The sequence below is a fragment of the Haliotis rufescens genome, unplaced genomic scaffold (genome assembly GCF_023055435.1).
Source record: "Haliotis rufescens isolate VD_foot unplaced genomic scaffold, xgHalRufe1.0.p SCAF_8, whole genome shotgun sequence".
Lineage (NCBI taxonomy): Eukaryota > Metazoa > Mollusca > Gastropoda > Lepetellida > Haliotidae > Haliotis > Haliotis rufescens.
In genome coordinates, this window is record NW_025964372.1 from 32,567,990 (window position 1) to 32,588,403 (window position 20,414).

At 41.3% G+C, this 20,414-nt stretch overlaps 1 protein-coding gene across 2 annotated transcripts in view; it reads right to left on the minus strand.

The window, feature by feature from the left end:
- LOC124114383 (laminin subunit beta-1-like) overlaps positions 1-20,414 on the minus strand; it is a 59,954-nt gene that overhangs the window by 7,155 nt on the left and 32,385 nt on the right. For both annotated transcript variants that reach the window (XM_048388981.1, XM_048388980.1), the window contains exons 12-21: positions 14,977-15,301; positions 13,089-13,319; positions 12,446-12,600; positions 11,820-11,942; positions 10,479-10,649; positions 9,598-9,861; positions 8,754-8,900; positions 6,986-7,161; positions 4,653-4,869; positions 2,833-3,014 (exon numbers count right to left, since the gene is read on the minus strand). In XM_048388981.1, coding sequence (XP_048244938.1) covers positions 2,833-3,014; positions 4,653-4,869; positions 6,986-7,161; positions 8,754-8,900; positions 9,598-9,861; positions 10,479-10,649; positions 11,820-11,942; positions 12,446-12,600; positions 13,089-13,319; positions 14,977-15,301 — 1,991 coding nt within the window. The remainder of the gene's footprint in view (positions 1-2,832; positions 3,015-4,652; positions 4,870-6,985; positions 7,162-8,753; positions 8,901-9,597; positions 9,862-10,478; positions 10,650-11,819; positions 11,943-12,445; positions 12,601-13,088; positions 13,320-14,976; positions 15,302-20,414) is intronic.

Genomic DNA, 20,414 nt, shown 5'->3' on the forward strand with positions numbered 1-20,414 from the left:
CCGCCCGATCCCGTTAGTCGCCTCTTACGACAAGCATAGTCGCCTTTTACGGCAAGCATGGGTTGCTGAAGAACTATGGTGGTCAGGCTCGCTGACTTGGTTGATGCATGCCATCGTGAACAATCACCAATCAAAAGCGTGCACCATAATTAAGTAATTCGGAGTAAATAACTTGAAAACCAGAAAGTGGAGCTATGTGTAAGCGTCGCTGATCGAGGTAACATGTAAAAGATCAATCGTTAAACGAAATAAGATTTGAAACGTATCAAATACTTCAAGCTATCGTGATACAAATTTTCATCTGTCGGCGTAGCGTTTATATTTATAGGAACGTACTATATCTAAGTAAATACCACTTTATAATGTCACTGTTCATCGTATTTAAAGCAGACACGTTGGTTAAAGTAGACCTCTTCTCCCCATACTCTCAACAGTCTCACAAGTGTTCGGTCCGACTTGGCCCGGGCTGTCAAAATCAACTTAAAACTCACAGATGTAACATGAAATGGATTCACACCTATAGATTAGTATTATATCTACCAATATACCACTTTATAGTGTCTCAGATCGCGGTATTTAAAGAAACCAAGGTGCTCAAAGTGAAGCCCTTTTCCCTCTACATTCTCAACATAGTCTCTATCAGAAATGTTTGGCTTGTGTTGGGCTGTCAAGCCAAACACTTCTGGTAGAGACGATGTTGAGAATGTGGAGTGAAAAGGGCTTCACTTTGATGGTGACTCTTTGCCCGACCTGTAACACAAAGAAACTGTCAGCACCACTAATTTCTAATAACCTAATATCATAAGGATATATCTGCATTCAAAAAGAATTATTTATTTCTTAAGAAAGTAATTATTCTAAAAAAACGCAGTCCCATACATGTTTTGTTACTTTCTATTCTTTCCCAATCGCTGTTTAACAGTAACCCTTCCCTCTATATGTTGACATGTTAATTCAACAGTTTGTAACCATTAGTTTTACACACGCTATGCTTTCTCCTAAACTGCTACTAAGTGTTACTAAAACAGAAGAGTATTTTGATATAGAGCTTAAAAAATCCTACCTGGAAAATGGGCGAGCTGTGTTTAAGATCGTATCGCCACATTTCCTTTCGTTTTTCATAATAATATTTTTTTTAAGTTGTATGAATCCCTTCTCAGATTACTTTATCTCATTTCTATATGACGTGCTATTTTACTTCTCTGTGTTGTTCTTGTTTTCTCGTCAGTATGAGGTTATACTGTATCATTTTTACTATTTTGATATTTTGCAATATGTTGTGGTCATCAGTTATGCAAATCAGTTTCCATGTGTCTTTTTAACAAGGTGTTCTTCATTAAGATTCACCGCCAGCCCGATTGTAACAATTACATGTACACTTTGCTTTGACGATGCCGGTTGATGTTGTTCAATACAGGCTGGCGGTGGGTGTTTTGGAATCTATTCTACATGCTAATCATTTCGGGAAGATGATACACATTTCTCTATATTTTGGGTTACTTTGCTTATAAAATTTCCGATTATCATTCTTAGTTTTACTTTTTATCTTCTGCTGCGGTGATATCCATCCGAATCCAGGACCTTTGCATAGTCCAGATTTAAAGATTATACATCTAAACGTACGCAGTCTTAAAGACAAAGTAGTTTTAATCAGTGCTGAATTAGATAGTTATGATGTATGTTTAACAGAAACCTGGTTGCACCATGATATTCTAGCCACTGATATTACACAGATACCATTTTCAAATCGTAGCCTGTATTAAGGAATATATTTTAGATCTTAAATCAGAGTATAACGGACAGCCTGAGCTGGAGGCGCGCGTGGATATGTTGACAGTTTTTACGTAGTTAGTGTTCAAACCGAATGTTTGCGACGATTAATAAGATTTCTGAATTCAGTTACAACAGTAACCGTACATGTATTTGTTACATTAAGTCTTTCATTCAAATTTGTTTGGTATGATTATGTCTTATAACTATTTTAGGATGGAAGGTACAGTTACCAAATAAAATATGCTGAAATATCAATTCATTATGACCATATTTCATAATCTATTTTTCAAAGTAACCCTCCTTACATTAAAGATAACTATTTAAAGAATATAGTACTTAACGACATTGCAACAAACCGAATAATCAGGGGGGAGACTTTATACTGAGGGGGGCGCGAAATATATCCGCCCGGAGCAGATTTTATTTCAGAACAGATTCTCCAGGGGAGAATCTGTACCGGTATAAAATCTCCGGGGGAGAGTTTATACCGGGACACCCCGGCCTTCTCGTCTGTTTCCAAATGGTCGGTCAAAGTTTGCGAAAGGTCGATCTGACGTGATCTGTAATGGGATGTCCTCAGTGGTGGCGAGAACTTGTATCCGATGTAATGAGATTGAGGTAATCAAGGCATGTGATTAATCCTGTTTTGTTTAATTAAAGCAGTAATTGTTTATTGTTAAGCTAATTTATCTCTGCAGCCTTTGAAATATGCAGCTACTCGCCGACTCGTCTCGCATCAAAACACTGGGCTGTGTACTCGCGGGCAGATGACCACGGAGTACGCTGATCACTGTGTCGGATTAACGAGACTGATTAATGAGTGATTTCGGTAATTCGTTGCAAATTATGTGTGTCGGAGTCGGAGTGCGAGACTGTCGGATTAACGGGACTAAATAGCACTGATTTAATCGGTTCCCATCATTAGTATCGGATAAAGCCGATTGTCGGATTAACGAGTGTCGGATTAACGAGACTTGACTGTAGGGGGAATTGAACAAGGCTGTACATCGAGACGGGAAAACACAAACAACCTGGCTACCCACAGTTCTGGCCACGTACCGTGTAGTCAAGCAGGGTCCTGTTGAACGACTGCCTAGCTACGCGTTCTATCTCATCAACGGTGGCCATGATGTTGGTGACTTGTGAGGAGGCGTCCGACGACAGGGACATCAGGTAAGTTTGCACCCCTTTCAACGACGTCACAAGCGAGGTCAAGGACGTCCATATTTGTTTCAGTGGTCCTAAACGTAAATACAATGTTAGCATGTACAATTAGTCTCACATATGGCAATGGGTATGTAAGTGATTATATATGTATGTACCTGGGCAAGAATGGTCCCCAGCAATCTAGTATTGTAGTGAGAGGCGAAACAATTAGATCGTGTGCGGTCACTATTCCACCATCCCAGTAATAGCCCATCATCACAGCACTAAACCACCATCCCATCACTTGCCCACCATCCCAACACTAACCCACCACCACACCAATAGCCCATCATCACAGCACTAAACCATCATCCCAATACTTGCCAACCATCCCAACATTAACCCATTAGTCCACCATTCCACCACTAAACCATTAGTCCACCATTCCACTACTAAACCATTAGTCCACCATCACACCACTAACCCATTAGTCCACCATTTCACCACAAACCCATCAGTCAACCATTCCACCACTGACCAACTAGTCAGCCATTCCACCACTAAACCATTAGTCCACCATCACGCCGCTAAACCATTAGTCCACCATCACACACTAACCCATTAGTCCACCATTCCACCACTAACCAATTAGTCCACCATCCCACCATTCAACCACTAACCAATTAGTCCACCATTCCACCACTAACCAGCTAGTCCACCATTCCACCACTAAACCATTAGTCCACCATTCCACCACTAAACCATTAGTCCACCATTCCACCACTAACCAATTAGTCCACCATTCCACCACTAAACCATTAGTCCACCATTCCACCACTAACCCATTAGTCCACCATTCCACCACTAACCAATTAGTCCACCATCACACCATTCCACCACTAACCCATTAGTCCACCATTCCACCACTAACCCATTAGTCCACCATTCCACCACTAACCAATTAGTCCACCATCAAACCATTCCACCACTAACCCACCATTCCACCCCTAACCCACTAGTCCACCACTAACCCATTAGTCCAACATTCCACCACTAACCCACCATTCCACCACTAACCCATTTGTCCACCATCACACCACTAATCAGCCACTAATCACTACCTCACCACTTCATCTCCAACTAGCCCACCATCGCAACACTAGCCCACCACCCCAACACTAGCCAACCATCCCAACACTAGTCCACCATCACAACACTGGTCCACCATCCCAACACTAGCCCCCCATCCCAACACTAGTCCATCATCCCAACACTAGCCCACCATCCCAACACTAGTCCAACATCACAACACTAGTCCACCATCCCAACACTAGTCCACCATCACAACACTAGTCCACCATCACAACACTAGTCCACCATCCCAACACAAGCCCACCATTCCAACACTAGCCCACCATCCCAACACTAGCCCACCATCACAACACTAGTCCACCATCCCAACACTAGTCCACCATCACAACACTAGTCCACCATCACAACACAAGCCCACCATCACAACAGTAGCCCACCATCACAACACTAGTCCACCATCACAACACAAGCCCACCATCACAACAGTAGCCCACCATCACAACACTAGTCCACCATCACAACACAAGCCCACCATCACAACAGTAGCCCACCATCACAACACTAGTCTACCATCCCAACACTAGCCCAACACGAACCCAACACTAGCTCATCACCCCACCACTCACCCACAACCCACGTACCTGACGCCGCATGGATGCTCTTGATGTTGGCAACTGCCTGGTCCCGCTTCGTGCTGGCGCCACTCAAGGTCGAAGTCGCTTCTTGAAGGCGCTGCTGTATCAGCGGAAGGTCTGAGCTGTTGCCAGTGTTGAGGTTAGAGGTCAAGGTCACCAGTGTGCTGTTAAACTGGTCGATCAAGGTCTGAGTTCTGGCCTCCTCTGCGTTGGCGTCATTCAACTTAAAAGGGATGAGAGAGAAAGAGAGTTGGATTTTACGCTGCCCTCAACAATATTCCAGGAGTTTCCGGTACCAGAAGTAGGCTTCACATATCGCATGAATGTGGTGTAGCGAACGGTACCTTTTGTGTGACAAGCGAACGCTTTAACCACAGGGCTACCCCGCCGCCCTATTTAAACTGAATGCAGGAAGGACAAAAATGATTTTTTTCTTTCCATAGAATAAAAGTCAAGGCCATATCCTTTTTAGTCTACATGATAATTTAAGATATTTAGTATTTGACATGAAAGAAGATATTGGTTAAGACAGTACAAGTTGGATGGTTGGTTTGTTGTTTAACGCCGCACTCAGCAATATTCCAGCTATATGACGGCGGTCTGTAAATAATCGAATCTGGACCAGACAATCCAGTGATTGATATTATGAGCATCGATCGACAAGTACATGATACTGAAATCATCTTAGGCCACATGGATTTCTTATGAAGGTGGCAAACTTGTTCAGTATAGTCATTCCTATACAAAATCTAGTTCAAAAGTTCAAAAGGACAAAAGGTTAATTGTCTTTCGAAAATATCTTATAACGTTAAACATTTAACATTTCTAGTGGGCAAAAATGGACCCTTCATATCATACATAGTCCTTATGAAAATATACTGTTAAAGTTCTGGGGACCAGTCCCACTGATATGGGTCCTTTAAGATTAGCTGAACTGTTTAATTGGTTTTGTAGAAAGAAACGACAGGGAATAATCAGTTACGATAAATAACTCAACGACTTTGTCGTATATTTCAAGTTACTACTTCATACAAGTTTCAAAACTAATATCTATATTAAGTATTATTTTTATTTATGTATGGTCGTGCATATTTTTTTTTTTAATATCGTATGCTCAAATACGTTTCTTAAATTGTTTTTAAATATAACTTTGTAAAAATATCCAATCTCATTAAGTTCTCGCTGCCGCTAAACAAAGATCTGAGAACATCCCATTACGGGTCACGTCAGAACGACCTTTCGCGAACTTTGACCGACCACTGAAACGACTAACAAGAAGTCGACATCATCCAATTAGAAAGCAGCTTTCTCGAGCTTTATGACACTCGTTTCAACCTGGCGACTTCCATTTTGACTACGTTTGAAAAATATGTCGACACAGTTCTCGATTAAAATTAAACTGTACAAACGAGCATTCCGGAATGTCTAATATATGATTGCGACTGTATGGCAGTGCTTCCCACGGACTGTGCAACGCCTCCTCCGTTCAAATGTTTATCTCACGGGAGCGAGAGTTATAATTTTGACGGAATCAGTCGTACGGGCCGGAATACCCCGTTTTAAATGTTTTCGAGATTGCATGATTAGAAAACACATTCCGACTGTCACTTTCATGATCTGGTAAGCGACGCTTTGATTGGTCGGATGAAAGGTAGTTCTGACGTGACCCGTAATGGGATGTGCTCAGATCTTTGTTTAGCGGCAGCGAGAATTAAATCTGACTTTAATGAGATTGGAAAAAAAAACCACTAAATTGTGAATATATTCACTTGGTCTCGTCGCTATATTGCTGAAATAATGCAGATGCGACGTTAAAGGTTAACTCACTCACTCACTGCATATTTAGTTATAACATACCTGCTGAAAGATGCCTGCGATACACTTAAGTTCCGTGAATATGGCGAATAAAAGCTCATGTCCACTAAGAAATATGGTCACAGCGGGTACATGTATGTGATAATAACTTTCAAGGTAACAATTTGGTAGCCAGAGATGCCTCATTGGTATATAAGTATTTCGAAAACTCTCAACAGTTAACGATGACCAATTACTACATCTGTAGGCTAATAATAGATTTTCTGAACAGTCCGCTACCCACTTACATAACATGAATACTGTAACATACATTTACAACACTGACCAGTCAAAGTGATTCGATCACCCTTTGGAACGAGCCCTTGGCCTGGACGTATCAGGGTAATTTGTGAGACGGTTTTAATCATAAACTGCTAGAAAGTGTACGTAATAAAACAAAACAAACAAGTCGGGTTTGATGTACTGGAAGTAGCTCGCCAGAACTGCTAAATGGGCCGCAGTTAGCCCCGTTCCGTTTTACTTACGAAGTTAAGAAGTCTGGAAAGGGATCTCGAAGCGTTGTCCACCCGATCAACAAAGTTGCCAAGTCTCTGGGTATCATCGTTTGTGGTGAGATTGGTCAGTGTGTCTGTCATGTTGGTCAGCAGTCCACGCAGTTTGTCCGCCTCCTTCATCACCAGCTTGTAGCACTGGTCACACTCTGAGACAGGGACAAAGGTCAAGGTTAACGAAACACATGATGTCAAGGCTAACGGCGTTGCGTCAACATTGTGTTAGTGTGAAGGTTATGTATATCTTGTCCTTATTTCAGGATAAAAGACATGAATAATAATGTGTATTGGTTTATGTGCACAATATAACCGAAATACAGCTCAGACTCATTCACTCAATCTCACTCACTCACCCATTCAATGATTCATCTCGTCGAGTTCTGCAAAGTATAAGAGGTTGCGGTGGTTTTCAAACTGACCTACCTTGACAACCTGACACTATGAGAGTATGTAGTATCTTATAGACCAACCTTGACAACCTGACACTGTGAGGTTATGGTAGTTATCTTATAGACCTACCTTGACAACCTGACACTGTGAGAGTATGTAGTATCTTATAGACCAACCTTGACAACCCGACACTGTGAGGTTATGGTAGTTATCATATAGACCTACCTTGACAACTCGACACTGTGAGGTTATGGTAGTTATCTTATAGACCTACCTTGACAACCTGACACTGTGAGGTTATGGTAGTTATCTTATAGACCTACCTTGACAACCCGACACTGTGAGGTTATGGTAGTTATTTTATAGACCAACCTTGACAACCCGACACTGTGAGGTTATGGTAGTTATCTTATAGACCAACCTTGACAACCCGACACTGTGAGAGTATGGTAGTTATCTTATAGACCAACCTTCACAACCCGACACTGTGAGGTTATGGTAGTTATCTTATAGACCTACCTTGACAACCCGACACTGTGAGGTTATGGTAGTTATCTTATAGACCTACCTTGACAACCCGACACTGTGAGAGTATGGTAGTTATCTTATAGACCAACCTTCATAACCCGACACTGTGAGAGTATGGTAGTTATCTTATAGACCTACCTTGACAACCTGACACTGTGAGGTTATGGTAGTTATCTTATAGACCAACCTTCACAACCCGACACTGTGAGGTTATGGTAGTTATCTTATAGACCAACCTTGACAACCTGACACTGTGAGGTTATGGTAGTTATCTTATAGACCTACCTTGACAACCCGACACTGTGAGAGTATGGTAGTTATCTTATAGACCAACCTTCACAACCCGACACTGTGAGGTTATGGTAGTTATCTTATAGACCTACCTTGACAACCTGACACTTTGAGGTTATGGTAGTTATCTTATAGACCTACCTTGACAACCCGACACTGTGAGGGTATGGTAGTTATCTTATAGACCAACCTTCACAACCCGACACTGTGAGAGTATGGTAGTTATCTTATAGACCTACCTTGACAACCTGACACTGTGAGGTTATGGTAGTTATCTTATAGACCAACTTGACAACCTGACACTGTGAGGTTATGGTAGTTATCTTATAGACCTACCTTGACAACCCGACACTGTGAGAGTATGGTAGTTATCTTATAGACCAACCTTCACAACCCGACACTGTGAGAGTATGGTAGTTATCTTATAGACCAACCTTCACAACCCGACACTGTGAGAGTATGGTAGTTATCTTATAGACCTACCTTGACAACCCGACACTGTGAGAGTATGGTAGTTATCTTATAGACCTACCTTGACAACCCGACACTGTGAGGTTATGGTAGTTATCTTCACACTTGTCACACTGCCTTCCGGTCACATGAGCAGCACACACACACTGCCCGGTCGCCTTGTCACATAATGAGGCTGCCGTGGTTCCGGGTGTGGAACAGTTGCAGTCTGGGAAGAAGCCAAAGCAAGTCAGGATAAGGAAGATTTAACACTGAACTACATGTCTCTATACACTTAACTGTATCTTAATGTCCACTGAACTACATGTCTCTATACACTTAACTGTATCTTAATGTCCTCTTAAATACATCGCTCTATACACTTAACTGTATCTTAATTTCCACTGAACTACATGTCTCTATACACTAAACTACATCTTAATGTCCACTTAACTGTAGTCTCTATACACTAAACTACATCTTAATGTCCCCTTAACTATAGTCTCTATACACTAAACTACATCTTAATGTCTCCTTAACTATAGTCTCTATACACTAAACTACATCTTCATATCTACTTAACTATAGTCTCTATACACGAAACTACATCCTAATGTCCACTTAACTATAGTCTCTATACACTAAACTACATCCTAATGTCCACTTAACTATAGTCTCTATACACTAAACTACATCCTAATGTCCACTTAACTATAGTCTCTATACACTAAACTACATCCTAATGTCCACTTTACTATAGTCTCTATACACGAAACTACATCCTAATGTCCACTTAACTATAGTCTCTATACACTAAACTACATCTTAATGTCTACTTAACTATAGTCTCTTTACACTAAACTACATCCTTGTGTCCACTTAACTATAGTCTCTATACACTTAACTGTGTCTTAGTCGTTCCTTACCTCTACATCCATCAGCGCCGAGACCCCAGAACCTATCGGCGCAGGTATCACACTGAGCTCCCACAACATTAACAGAGCAGTTCTCACACTTGTCACCTGTTGTCCCGTTACGGCAGTTAAGACAAACCCCCGTCGTCTCGTTGCATTGCCTTTCACCGAAAGTCCGCCCGGTGCAGTCACACGCAATGCACATGCCGAAACGAGTATCATTTGGCAAGGAGGCAGATCGCCAATTACCTGCACTGCACTTCTCACAAGACAGACCTGAAAATGTTTGGCAAACCTTTTATAAGAACCCTGGTTGCATGTGACTGATATTGCTTGTCTCGATTCATAAAACTGCATACAGAGGTTGCGGTAGTTTTCAAATTGATCTCCCGTGACAACCTAACACTGTGAGAGTATGGTAGTTATCTTAAAGTCCTACCTTGACAACCCGACACTGTGAGAGTATGGTAGTTATCTTATAGTCCTACCGTGACAACCCGACACTGTGAGAGTATGATATATATCTTATAGTCCTACCTTGACAACCCGACACTGTGAGAGTATGGTAGTTATTTTATAGTCCTACCTTGACAACCCAACATTGTGAGAGAATGGTAGTTATCTTATAGTCCTACCTTGACAACCCGACACTGTGAGAGTATCGTACGTATCTTATAGACCTACCTTGACAACCCGACACTATGAGAGTATCCTAGTTAGCTCATGGTCCTAATTGACAACCAAATTGTGAGAGTGAGGTTGTTATCCTATAGACCTATCTTGACAACCTAACACTGTGAGATTATGGTAGTTATCTTATAGTCCTACCCCTACACCCTCTCCCCGCCAACCCACTCTAACACTACCATGTATGATGGTAAGCAAGGACTCACCTCCAACGTTGTCCGGAGCATTACAAGTACAATTTTCTACAAAACTGGCGCCAAGTTGCGCCGTGGCGCCAGCGGATGCTGCTGCCGTTACCATGGTTACAGTTGACACGTCTGTCCGAGTTGAGTTTATTTCATTTTTGAACATCAGTTGTGTTATAGATGAGAGGATATCTGAAATAGTATGACGTGTGTGTCAAACAGTGTGAGCTGACCCATATGTTCCATACTGAAATGGCCGAGTATTCGGAAAAATGAAGGTTTTAATATGGCTGAGTGAGTGAGTATGGTTTTACACCGTTTTAGCAATATTCCAGCAATATCACGGCGAGGGACACCAGAAATGGGCTTCACACATTGTACCCATGTGGAGAATCGAACCAACGTCCTCGGCATGACGAGCGAACTCGTTTACCACTATCGCCCCAAATCGAATAATAAATGCACATTACTGATTTGATTCCGTGAGCATAATGAGAAACACTATATCTCGGCGTATCCACAAGGCGATCATAGGCCTTGAAGTTTGAAGATGTAAAAACCGTTGTTGACGATGACGGGCGAGACAAACATGGCTTACCGGGAGCGTATGTCAACGTTGACACATAAACAACAATCTTATATTCAGCCATAATATACATATATACTGATACACCATACCAGTAAGTTAAAATGTTCTTGAGTGGGTTATTGGTGTTACTGACAAGTGGCCATGTCGACTGTAATGTTTTCTCATCATTATGTGTAGAAATAATTTTAAATATCCGTTTTCTTCCATCTTTCACGTTTCCTTATTACTCGAATTCTGTAGATGTAAATATTTATATATAGTGAACGGTTTAGTGAAACTAGCTGAACGGTTTAGTGAAACTAGCTGAACGGTTTAGTGAAACTAGCTGAACGGTTTAGTAAAACTAGCTGAACGGTTAAGTAGAACCAGCAGTGGTAGTAGTGAGTGAGTGAGTATGGTTTTACGCCGCTTTTAGCAATATTCCAGCCATATCAAGGCGGGGAACACCAGAAATGAGCTTCACACATTGTACCCATGTGGGGAATCGAGCCCAGGTCTTCGGCGTGACGAGCGAACGCTTTGACCACGAGGCTACCCGACCGCCCCAGCAGTGGTAGTAGCTAACGCTAGGCTATCATGACTTTGTTGTGCGGACGGATATAGTGAATGAGTATAGCTTTACGCCGCTTTTAGCAATACTCCAGCAATATCATGGCAATATCATTAGCCTCACACTTTGAATCCATTTGGGGATTCGAACACTTTAATCACCAGGCTACCCAAACGCCCCTAAGATGTTCTAGGACTGAGAAGTAATCATCGGCTTGACTTACTGTACATGGCGTGTGGCGAAGGATTCTGGTTGTTGAGGAGCCAGTTCTCGGGTAACAGTCGTGTTTCGATTACGTTCCTCCCTGCTGTAGTCGACGCCGAGTGCCTGTAAACCAGTTCCGCCCCTAGCAGACGGAGGTGGAAACGGGGTTATAGCAGTGGAATTACCCAACACATGGCAGAATCACGGTACTTGAACAGAACAAGGCGTTTCTTGTTATAGTACTTGGTTTAAAGATCCGCCGAATTAATAAAATTATGACAGATGTAGAATTTCAGTGCACAGCCTTTTTTAAAAACATGGTGTCATTCAGTTTTAATGATCCGTTGGTATTTTTTTAACCACCCTTTTGACTTTTATGCCCTCGAGACTGATTGTTCACTGGCGTTGACGTTTTATATCCTGAAACGCCCAAATAAATTAATTTCATTTAATATCGAAAGGTCTTACAATAAGAAAATAACGACATGGCATAGCCCGGGAGGGATCTGAGAGAGATATTAAATACATTGTTGGAAATATTACATATACTATTGTTTAGCTATTATTTGAAACAAAAGTGTCAAGTGTCAAAGAAATCATTAATCACTGCTACATTTATTGTATTGGACACGTGTCCAATCTTACCAGCTCCTCGCACAGTAATGAGCGACTCCTGTGAGACATTCCCCGCCGTTAGGAACATATCAGCAATGATGAGTTGGCCATAAGAGGAGCTTTTGTCTCCAAGGTAAGCTTCCGGTGCGAGAATGTTACTTCCGTTGACGACCCATCCAGTAGTTCTACAACACACACACTGGTCGTAAAGGAACTTTGTTATGTCCTTTATAACAGAACTATATTTTGTCCGGGTTAAAGTGAGTGAGTTGGGGTTAACGCCGCTTTTAACAGTATTCCAGTTATACCACGGCGTATCAGCTTAATGAGGGAGGAAAGCCGGAAGTGATGCAGGTCTCAGACGTTTACCACTTCGGTGAAACCCACGAGTACGGGTATGGTGCTGACAAACCTCGAAACATAACCGGGGTGAACCGGAATTCGAAGCCACAATCATAGGTTTCTGGCGTGCCCAAGGGGCGCAACTCTGCACAGCGAAATGCGGCGCTTTAGACGACTGGGCCACCCGTGCCCCCCAGAATTGAAGCAAAGTCGATTATCAGATTTATCAAATCATAGAAAAATCCTTATGACGATATCTTACATGTAAATTAATGAAATTGCATCTGATAATAATATTTTATGTCATGACATTGTATCTAATAGTACTTACGTCGCCGATGTGATGTTGTACACGGTAAAGCCGTCAGCCGCTGCACAGACGTTGCTATGGTTGAAGCAAAAGCAAGGCTGACATCCTCTAGGATTGTACCCCGCCAGGTTAAAGAATCCTGGTTTACATTGATTGCACTTGCTATCCTGGACGTTGGACTTACAGTTGCACACCCCGGACACAGGGTCACAGGTCAAGGCCGTGCTGCCATTAGGGTCACAGTCACATTTCCTGAGGTCATAAGGTGAAAGATTCAGGTGTGGTTATTCGCATCGAAACAAAATGGCTGAGCAAGCATGTTCTAAATAGTACCCACCATGAGTGACGTTTGAGATGACGATGCTAACGATCTGTTGCTTGTTTGTTTGTTTGTTTGGTTATTGTTTAACGCCGCACTCAGCAATATCCCAGCTATATGACGGCGGTTTGTAAATAATCGTGTCTTGAACAGAAAATCCAGTGATAAACATCCTGAGCATAGATCAACGCAATTGGGATACGATGACATGCATCAACCAAGTCAGCGAGCCTGACCACCTGATCCCGTAAGTCGCCTCTTACGACAAGCAGTCACCTTCTACGGCAAGTATTGGTTGCGGAAGATCTTTTCTACCCCGGATCTCCAGGGGTCGTTGACAGTCTCAACAAATTCAGATCCCTTACTCCTTTTCGACACATCAATACGTGAAGATCTAAGTACACCTCTAAATAAGGTCGCGTCAGATGAACCCTGGGCGAACTTTGACCGTCCAATTAAAGTGATGGATGCGTGGGCTCTTGAGGCAATCAGATGTCAACTTTCCAAACGATTCGGGTTTTTTTTCTTTACTGCCACAGAACACAATTACTCTTACTCTTACAATTATGTTTATGTTGGTGTAGGTGGCGCTCAGAAACGACAGGATATATGAACTATCCAAAACAAAATAACAGCGCGGATATATGTTTTTGACATTCGGGGCACCATTCGTTTTCGAGTTTTCTGATGTTTGTCAGAATGTTTCGTTCACTCGTACCAAACATTAAGTAGCATCGATGCTGATTGGTTGATAAGAAAATGATCTTTTTTTAAGGTGTCCTCAGAACATCAGGCAGAGAGGTATCAGAGTAAAACATCTGACTTCAATGATACAGCTCTACAGATGGCCCTACTAAGGATTCCTAATGTCCTGCTTTAGCGAAAGAGAGAGGGGGGAATGTTTTGTTGTGTTTGGTATTTTTTTTTTATATCAGGTAAGCACTGCAGACAGTGATATTACATATTTATAACGGTGGGTCGTAAATACCCCAATCTGTCTTGAGAAATCAGTACACAATTGGTCAACCATCAAAAATATAAACAGACACACGCTGTGTACGATGTACACATCTAATTCCTTTTCTTGGTTGGCACCATGGGATACTGGCACCTATTCCAAAGGCTGTCAGTGGGGAACAACAGCTTGAGAGTGCCAACCTATGCTACAAACTAAGAGCCAACAACATTTCCAAGCGTTTCCCGTAACAGAAAATTGGAATGGCTAAACCATTATGACTTGTGTACCATTCTTCAAAGTTTGGTATGCAAATGATAATTAGACATAATCCCACAGCTTAGCTACGAGTTATGTCCCTTCTTATTGACCAATCAGATTCCACCTCTCATATAACTTGCATTTGCTTCAAACAAAATGGCGGCGCACGGTCAAAACGATCTGATTGATAATAAAGATCTATATATGTAATAAAACGGGTTAAACCACTGCTCAGATAGAACTATCAGTGATTATCTGAAATAAAAAGGAAAGATAACTCTGTCGCATATCGTCCTAAATATTCAGAAATCAGACCTATATCTTAATGAAGCTTTGGGGTTTTTCAAAGTAGTTTTCAAACAAACAGTACTTACTGACAGCCACTAGCGCTGAAGCTGTAGTAGGAGTCTGCGCAGGCGTCACATCTCATTCCACTAATGGTTGGCTTACACGGGCACTGTCCAAACGCGCTACACTGCGTCTCATTATTATTTGTTCCAGTGGCATTGCACCCGCATTCTACGCAGCCACTCGGTCCGTAACCATAGTGATCAGCCAGACATGCGCGGCACTGTCTGTCTGTCTTGTTCCCGTTTGCATCCATCTGCCCGGCAACAGCGATATTCTGGAGACACTTGCATTGGCCGGTGGTGCTGTTACAAGCGCCATTGACAGATCCATAGGGGCCGCAATCACAGGCTATAATAGAACCATAGCACGGGAGGTATATATACTTACTAAAGGGCAGATCACACATTCATTAACCATTACCAAAAGGTTTTCGTCAAACAGATTAGAGTTTGAAAATAAGGAATTGGGGAAATCGTAAAAAGATGTAAAGATAACAAAAATGGCAAAAAATGAAATACTACCGATTCCTGTTTCCCGTTTTGTTCAGGTGATTGCAGCAACGACCGTGTTCTTTGCGGTTTGGTTTTGGTTTTATTTACATCATAAAATAGAAGAAAAAAACAGAATTTGTTCTCAAACACAAAAATATTTTTCGCTGGACATGATGATGGGTGATCAAGTTATATCTTGTTAGTTTGAAAATAAGGAATTGGGGAAATCGTAAAAAGATGTAAAGATAACAAAAATGGCAAAAAATGAAATACTACCGATTCCTGTTTCCCGTTTTGTTCAGGTGATTGCAGCAACGACCGTGTTCTTTGCGGTTTGGTTTTGGTTTTATTTACATCATAAAATAGAAGAAAAAAACAGAATTTGTTCTCAAACACAAAAATATTTTTCGCTGGACATGATGATGGGTGATCAAGTTATATCGCACACACACACACACATGTACGCACGAACGCACACTCACACGCACACGCAGAATTAGATTGGTGGTGCCTAAGACAGAGCCGGGTCATGTACAGCTGTTGCCACTCATAGCAACATGTTGTACTTCTGTTTCCACCTTTGTGCAAAGATACCGCAGAAACATCTTCCACCTTTGTAAACAAAGACAAGAGCCAAGTACAACTGATGGTTTTAATGTTTTGGGGAATTTGTATTTACCGTACACATATTATTATACAATATGACGAATGATATAAACTGCCAGGCAAAAGAAAACATACACCCATGTTTGATGGTAGGTAAAATGAGACAAAAACCCATCCTTATTATTTTTTTTGTAGATGGTGATGTATTTGATGCGGGTATCATGGGCGATATTTCATACATGATATCAATGAGGATTGCGGACAGTGGGGTAGCCTAGTGGTTAAAGCGTTTGCTCGTCACGCCTAAGGCCTGGTTTTATTCCCCTTATGGGTACCGTGTGTGAAGATCATTTCATGTCTGGTGTCCCCCGCCGTGATATTGCTGGAATATTGCTAAAAGCGGGGTGAAAATATACTCACTCACTCTCTCAATGAGGATCTCACAAGAGCTCAGCCTATAAACGGTTTGGCGGTCAAATTCAGTTACCAAGTGTATACTTTCTTTTGCCCGACATTTTATGCCCTGGTATTATATTATATATAACATACACATTGACATGATTTTCACATATTGATACGAATGATGACGTATGGCATGGACTCATAGTGCATTTGTGACATCTTTGTATATGACGTCATTAGCATGTTATCTAGCCTTGACGTGAAGATCAATGTGTGCAACGTTAAGTACGAAAGACACATTTACATACAGTGTGCCTGATTGCATGTCGACAAACACGCGTGTAGAAGTATATATACTATGATACAAAACAACATGAATATTACTGGTTTTAATTAATTCCCTGTTTTACATCTTACACCATTTGTTTTACTATCATGGGATTACTCCCTTTTATACTGAATTTGATAAACAATGTCCTTTCACAGTAAATGTTTGTTAGTTGTTTAACGCTGCATTCAGCAATAATCCAGCTATATGACGGCGGTCTGTAAATTATTGAGACTGGTCCAGAAAGTCCAGTGATTGAGATCATGAGCATCGATCCACGCAATTGGGATACGATGACATGCATCTTCATGACCACCCGATCCCGTTAGTCGCCTCTTACGACAAGCACAGTCGCCTTTTACGGCAAGCATGGGTTGCTGAAGACCTACTCTACCCCGGAATCACGACCTAGGTACGATGGTACACTATCAACGAAGTTGCTGAGTCTGACCACGTGATCCATTTCGTCAAGCAAAGGCTACCTGGGAGTCTCAACGGGGTTTAAATATTACAATGGTCTCATTGCGTTGTTGGTATAGATCTCTAGACATGATGGATATGGCATTCCTTAATAAATTTTTGGGTAATTAATTCATATAAAATGCGTGTTCTATTTGTTTACTTTGTCTATGAAAGGACAAATTCAGTCATGAAATAAAATTGAGTTTTAATAATTGCTGTTAAAGCATTGTCGAAATTGCCACCTTATCCTGAATATGTCAGAAAATCATTGTTGAAATGAATTAAAACCATCTTCGTATTGTCAGTCTTCATTTAATTTAAATATCTTACTTCAAAATATAATTTTAAGTAGCAGTATACTAAATGTCACATGTTATTACCAGTAAAGACTTATTGACAATGTGTAGATTTCGATGGAAAATTGATAAATTGGATCAGTTTAGTATCATGTGTTAAGTTGTCATTGTGTCTTGTGACCATTATCAACCTACACAGTCAACTAATGTTTCAGCATAAAAAAGTAAATGGAATGGTATTATGATTTTTGCTTCAAAATCGATTCTTTTTGACATACTGTTTGCACAACGTTTCAGTACTTTTTGACTGCTAGGCAAATATAGGTTGAAAAAAATGCTTGCTTCGTTCAGACTAGATGATCATTACGTTTAAAATTGTCTGCATATTTTCTCAATATTAACAGTGAAACCCCCTCAGTCCAGGAACCCATCAATCCGGACACCGATTTTGTTTGGAACATTTGCTTATGTACTAAGGACATAACTCCTTATATACCACTTGAAATAAGTTAAAGAACACCCGATTATTTCATATTACTACAGTTAATCTGGCATGGCCATAACAGATTTGGCAATAGTAATGTTGAAAGAATCGAGTGTTCTTAAAACTCTCTTAGTAGTATATGAGAGATATTATCCAGACCTTCGTTAATCCGGATAATTTCGTCAGGAAGAATATTGTCCAGATTAAGGGGGGTTCACTATATATTGTGTCTTTTGGGCACGAAAAAAAACTTGGTTCGAATCCCAGTTCGCCCTGGTTGTGTTTTTAGGTTTTTCATTAAAGTGGGTAACGTCTGAGACCTGCATCACTTCAGGCTTTCCTCCCACATTAAGCTGACACACCGTGAAATAACGGAAATACTGTTAAAAGCGGCGTTTAGCCAAACTCACTCACTCCACTCTCTGTATGTGTACAAGGTAGAGAATAGGAACATGACGTTTCAAACAACATTACATGTGTGTTTAAAAAAACGAAACCTCTGACTTTACACAAGAGAGCCATTAAGTTCATCGTAAGAATCATATCCGGCAAAGTCCCCATTTTTACGTTGAAGAAGATCCTCGTTGAAACGATTGTCATCGATAGCTGTGTTGTACTCATCAACATTATTTTGATTTTCGTCAGCGAGTTTCACCGGTTTAATTCTTCTAAGTTTCTTTCGCTTCGGTTTGCTTGGTGCTGATGGCTTTGACACGGTTATAACAGGAAGTGTAAGCGGGTTATCGGACTTGAATGTGTCAAAAGATGGCGGAGGAGGGATGATGTCGGACGGCAACGTCTCTGCGTCACATGTTCTCGTCTCCATGTCCTCTGTCGGTAATACTTCGTTATAATCATCACCGTACACTCCAATACTCCTCGTTTCGGGTTGTCCATCACTGAATTGTCTCCCTTGAGCAAAGAAGAACGCAGGTATATCGCCATCCCCCCAAACCGACCTTGTATCTGACAGCGAAGGGGAATAACTCATGTTGGCATTACCAGCAGAAATCCATGTTAGCGTACGATCACTAGTTTCCTTGTGGGTGTGATTTCGCGGGTCATGTGACCCTAGGTTGCCCCCGGGACCTTTGTTAATAACCCGGATGTTCTTCTTCCCAGGTTCCTTCATAAAACAGCTGAGATGACGGGATATGCATCCTGGATGTAACCAAAGAAAGGCTATGCATGCGAGAAACATCGCACACAGGGTAAGTCCCAGTGCCAGAAACAAGCCGATGGTATCAGGATTATCTAAGAAAGCTTCTGACTTGAGTGTTGTTGATGTAGGGGGAGGTAACTCTGGACAAGGCCATGACGGACATTCTGTAGAGAAAGAGAAACATACCTGTGCCTCATATGCAGTAGAACATTTACGTAAATGGTTGTTTCACTCAGTTATCTACCCTGGGTTCATGTCTCAGATTCATCCTCATTACGTTTCTAGGCTTGTCAGCACCATCCCTGTACATGAATGTTTAACCAAAGTTGTAAGCGTCTATGACCTGCGTCGCTTTGGGTGTTCCTCACATATTATGCTGGTACGCGGTTAACATATGTTACCCCGTTTGAGAGGCGTTTACCCAAACCCACTCGGGGGATGATAATCGGGACTAATTTGGGATAGAATCTGCGGATCGTTACAATGGCACATAGATATCTAGTGGATTAGCAAATCCTTGCACCTAAGGGAGGCAACTCTGCACGTCTTGCAGTGACTCCATACACCAGTGAGCCACCTGTCAGTTATCCATACATCGTAAACGTGTATTTCCCTTTAATCATAAAAAAAGTTCCAAACATTTAGGGTGTCCGGAGTGACGATGTTCGGTTTAATGGGGATATACCGTGTGTTGATAATATATCTTTGTAATAGAATTTCGTCCTTAAATATAAAATTCCCTTTGAGCTTCAAATGTCATAAATTCCATAAATTCCAAAATTTCACGATTGAGCATGCTCATCTATGGTTGTTTTATCAGCGTTGTTCAACGACCTTGTGAATCGTGACGTTACTTGGGAACAACAACTTTATACACCCCTGATAACTGAGGATGAGTACTGGGTTAAGACTTACTTGCTTCAACAAAACGACGACGTCCTCATCTTCTGTTCTAGGTGACGATCCTCAGAATGACATTTATTGCCGGAATATTTTTTGGTCATTATAATCCCAAAACAAGAAAGAGTTGAAATGACATTCAACTGTATTCTTAAACCCTCTACCAATGAAAGCATGCATTTAGTTTGAATCTTACAATTGTAGAAAATATGACAAGAAATGGATATCAAAAATGGGGGGAAAATCACAAAATCGAACACCACACATTTTAAGTAGTTTGTAAAAGAAAAATATGTTACTACCCTACAGAGAATAACGCTTGATTTTTAA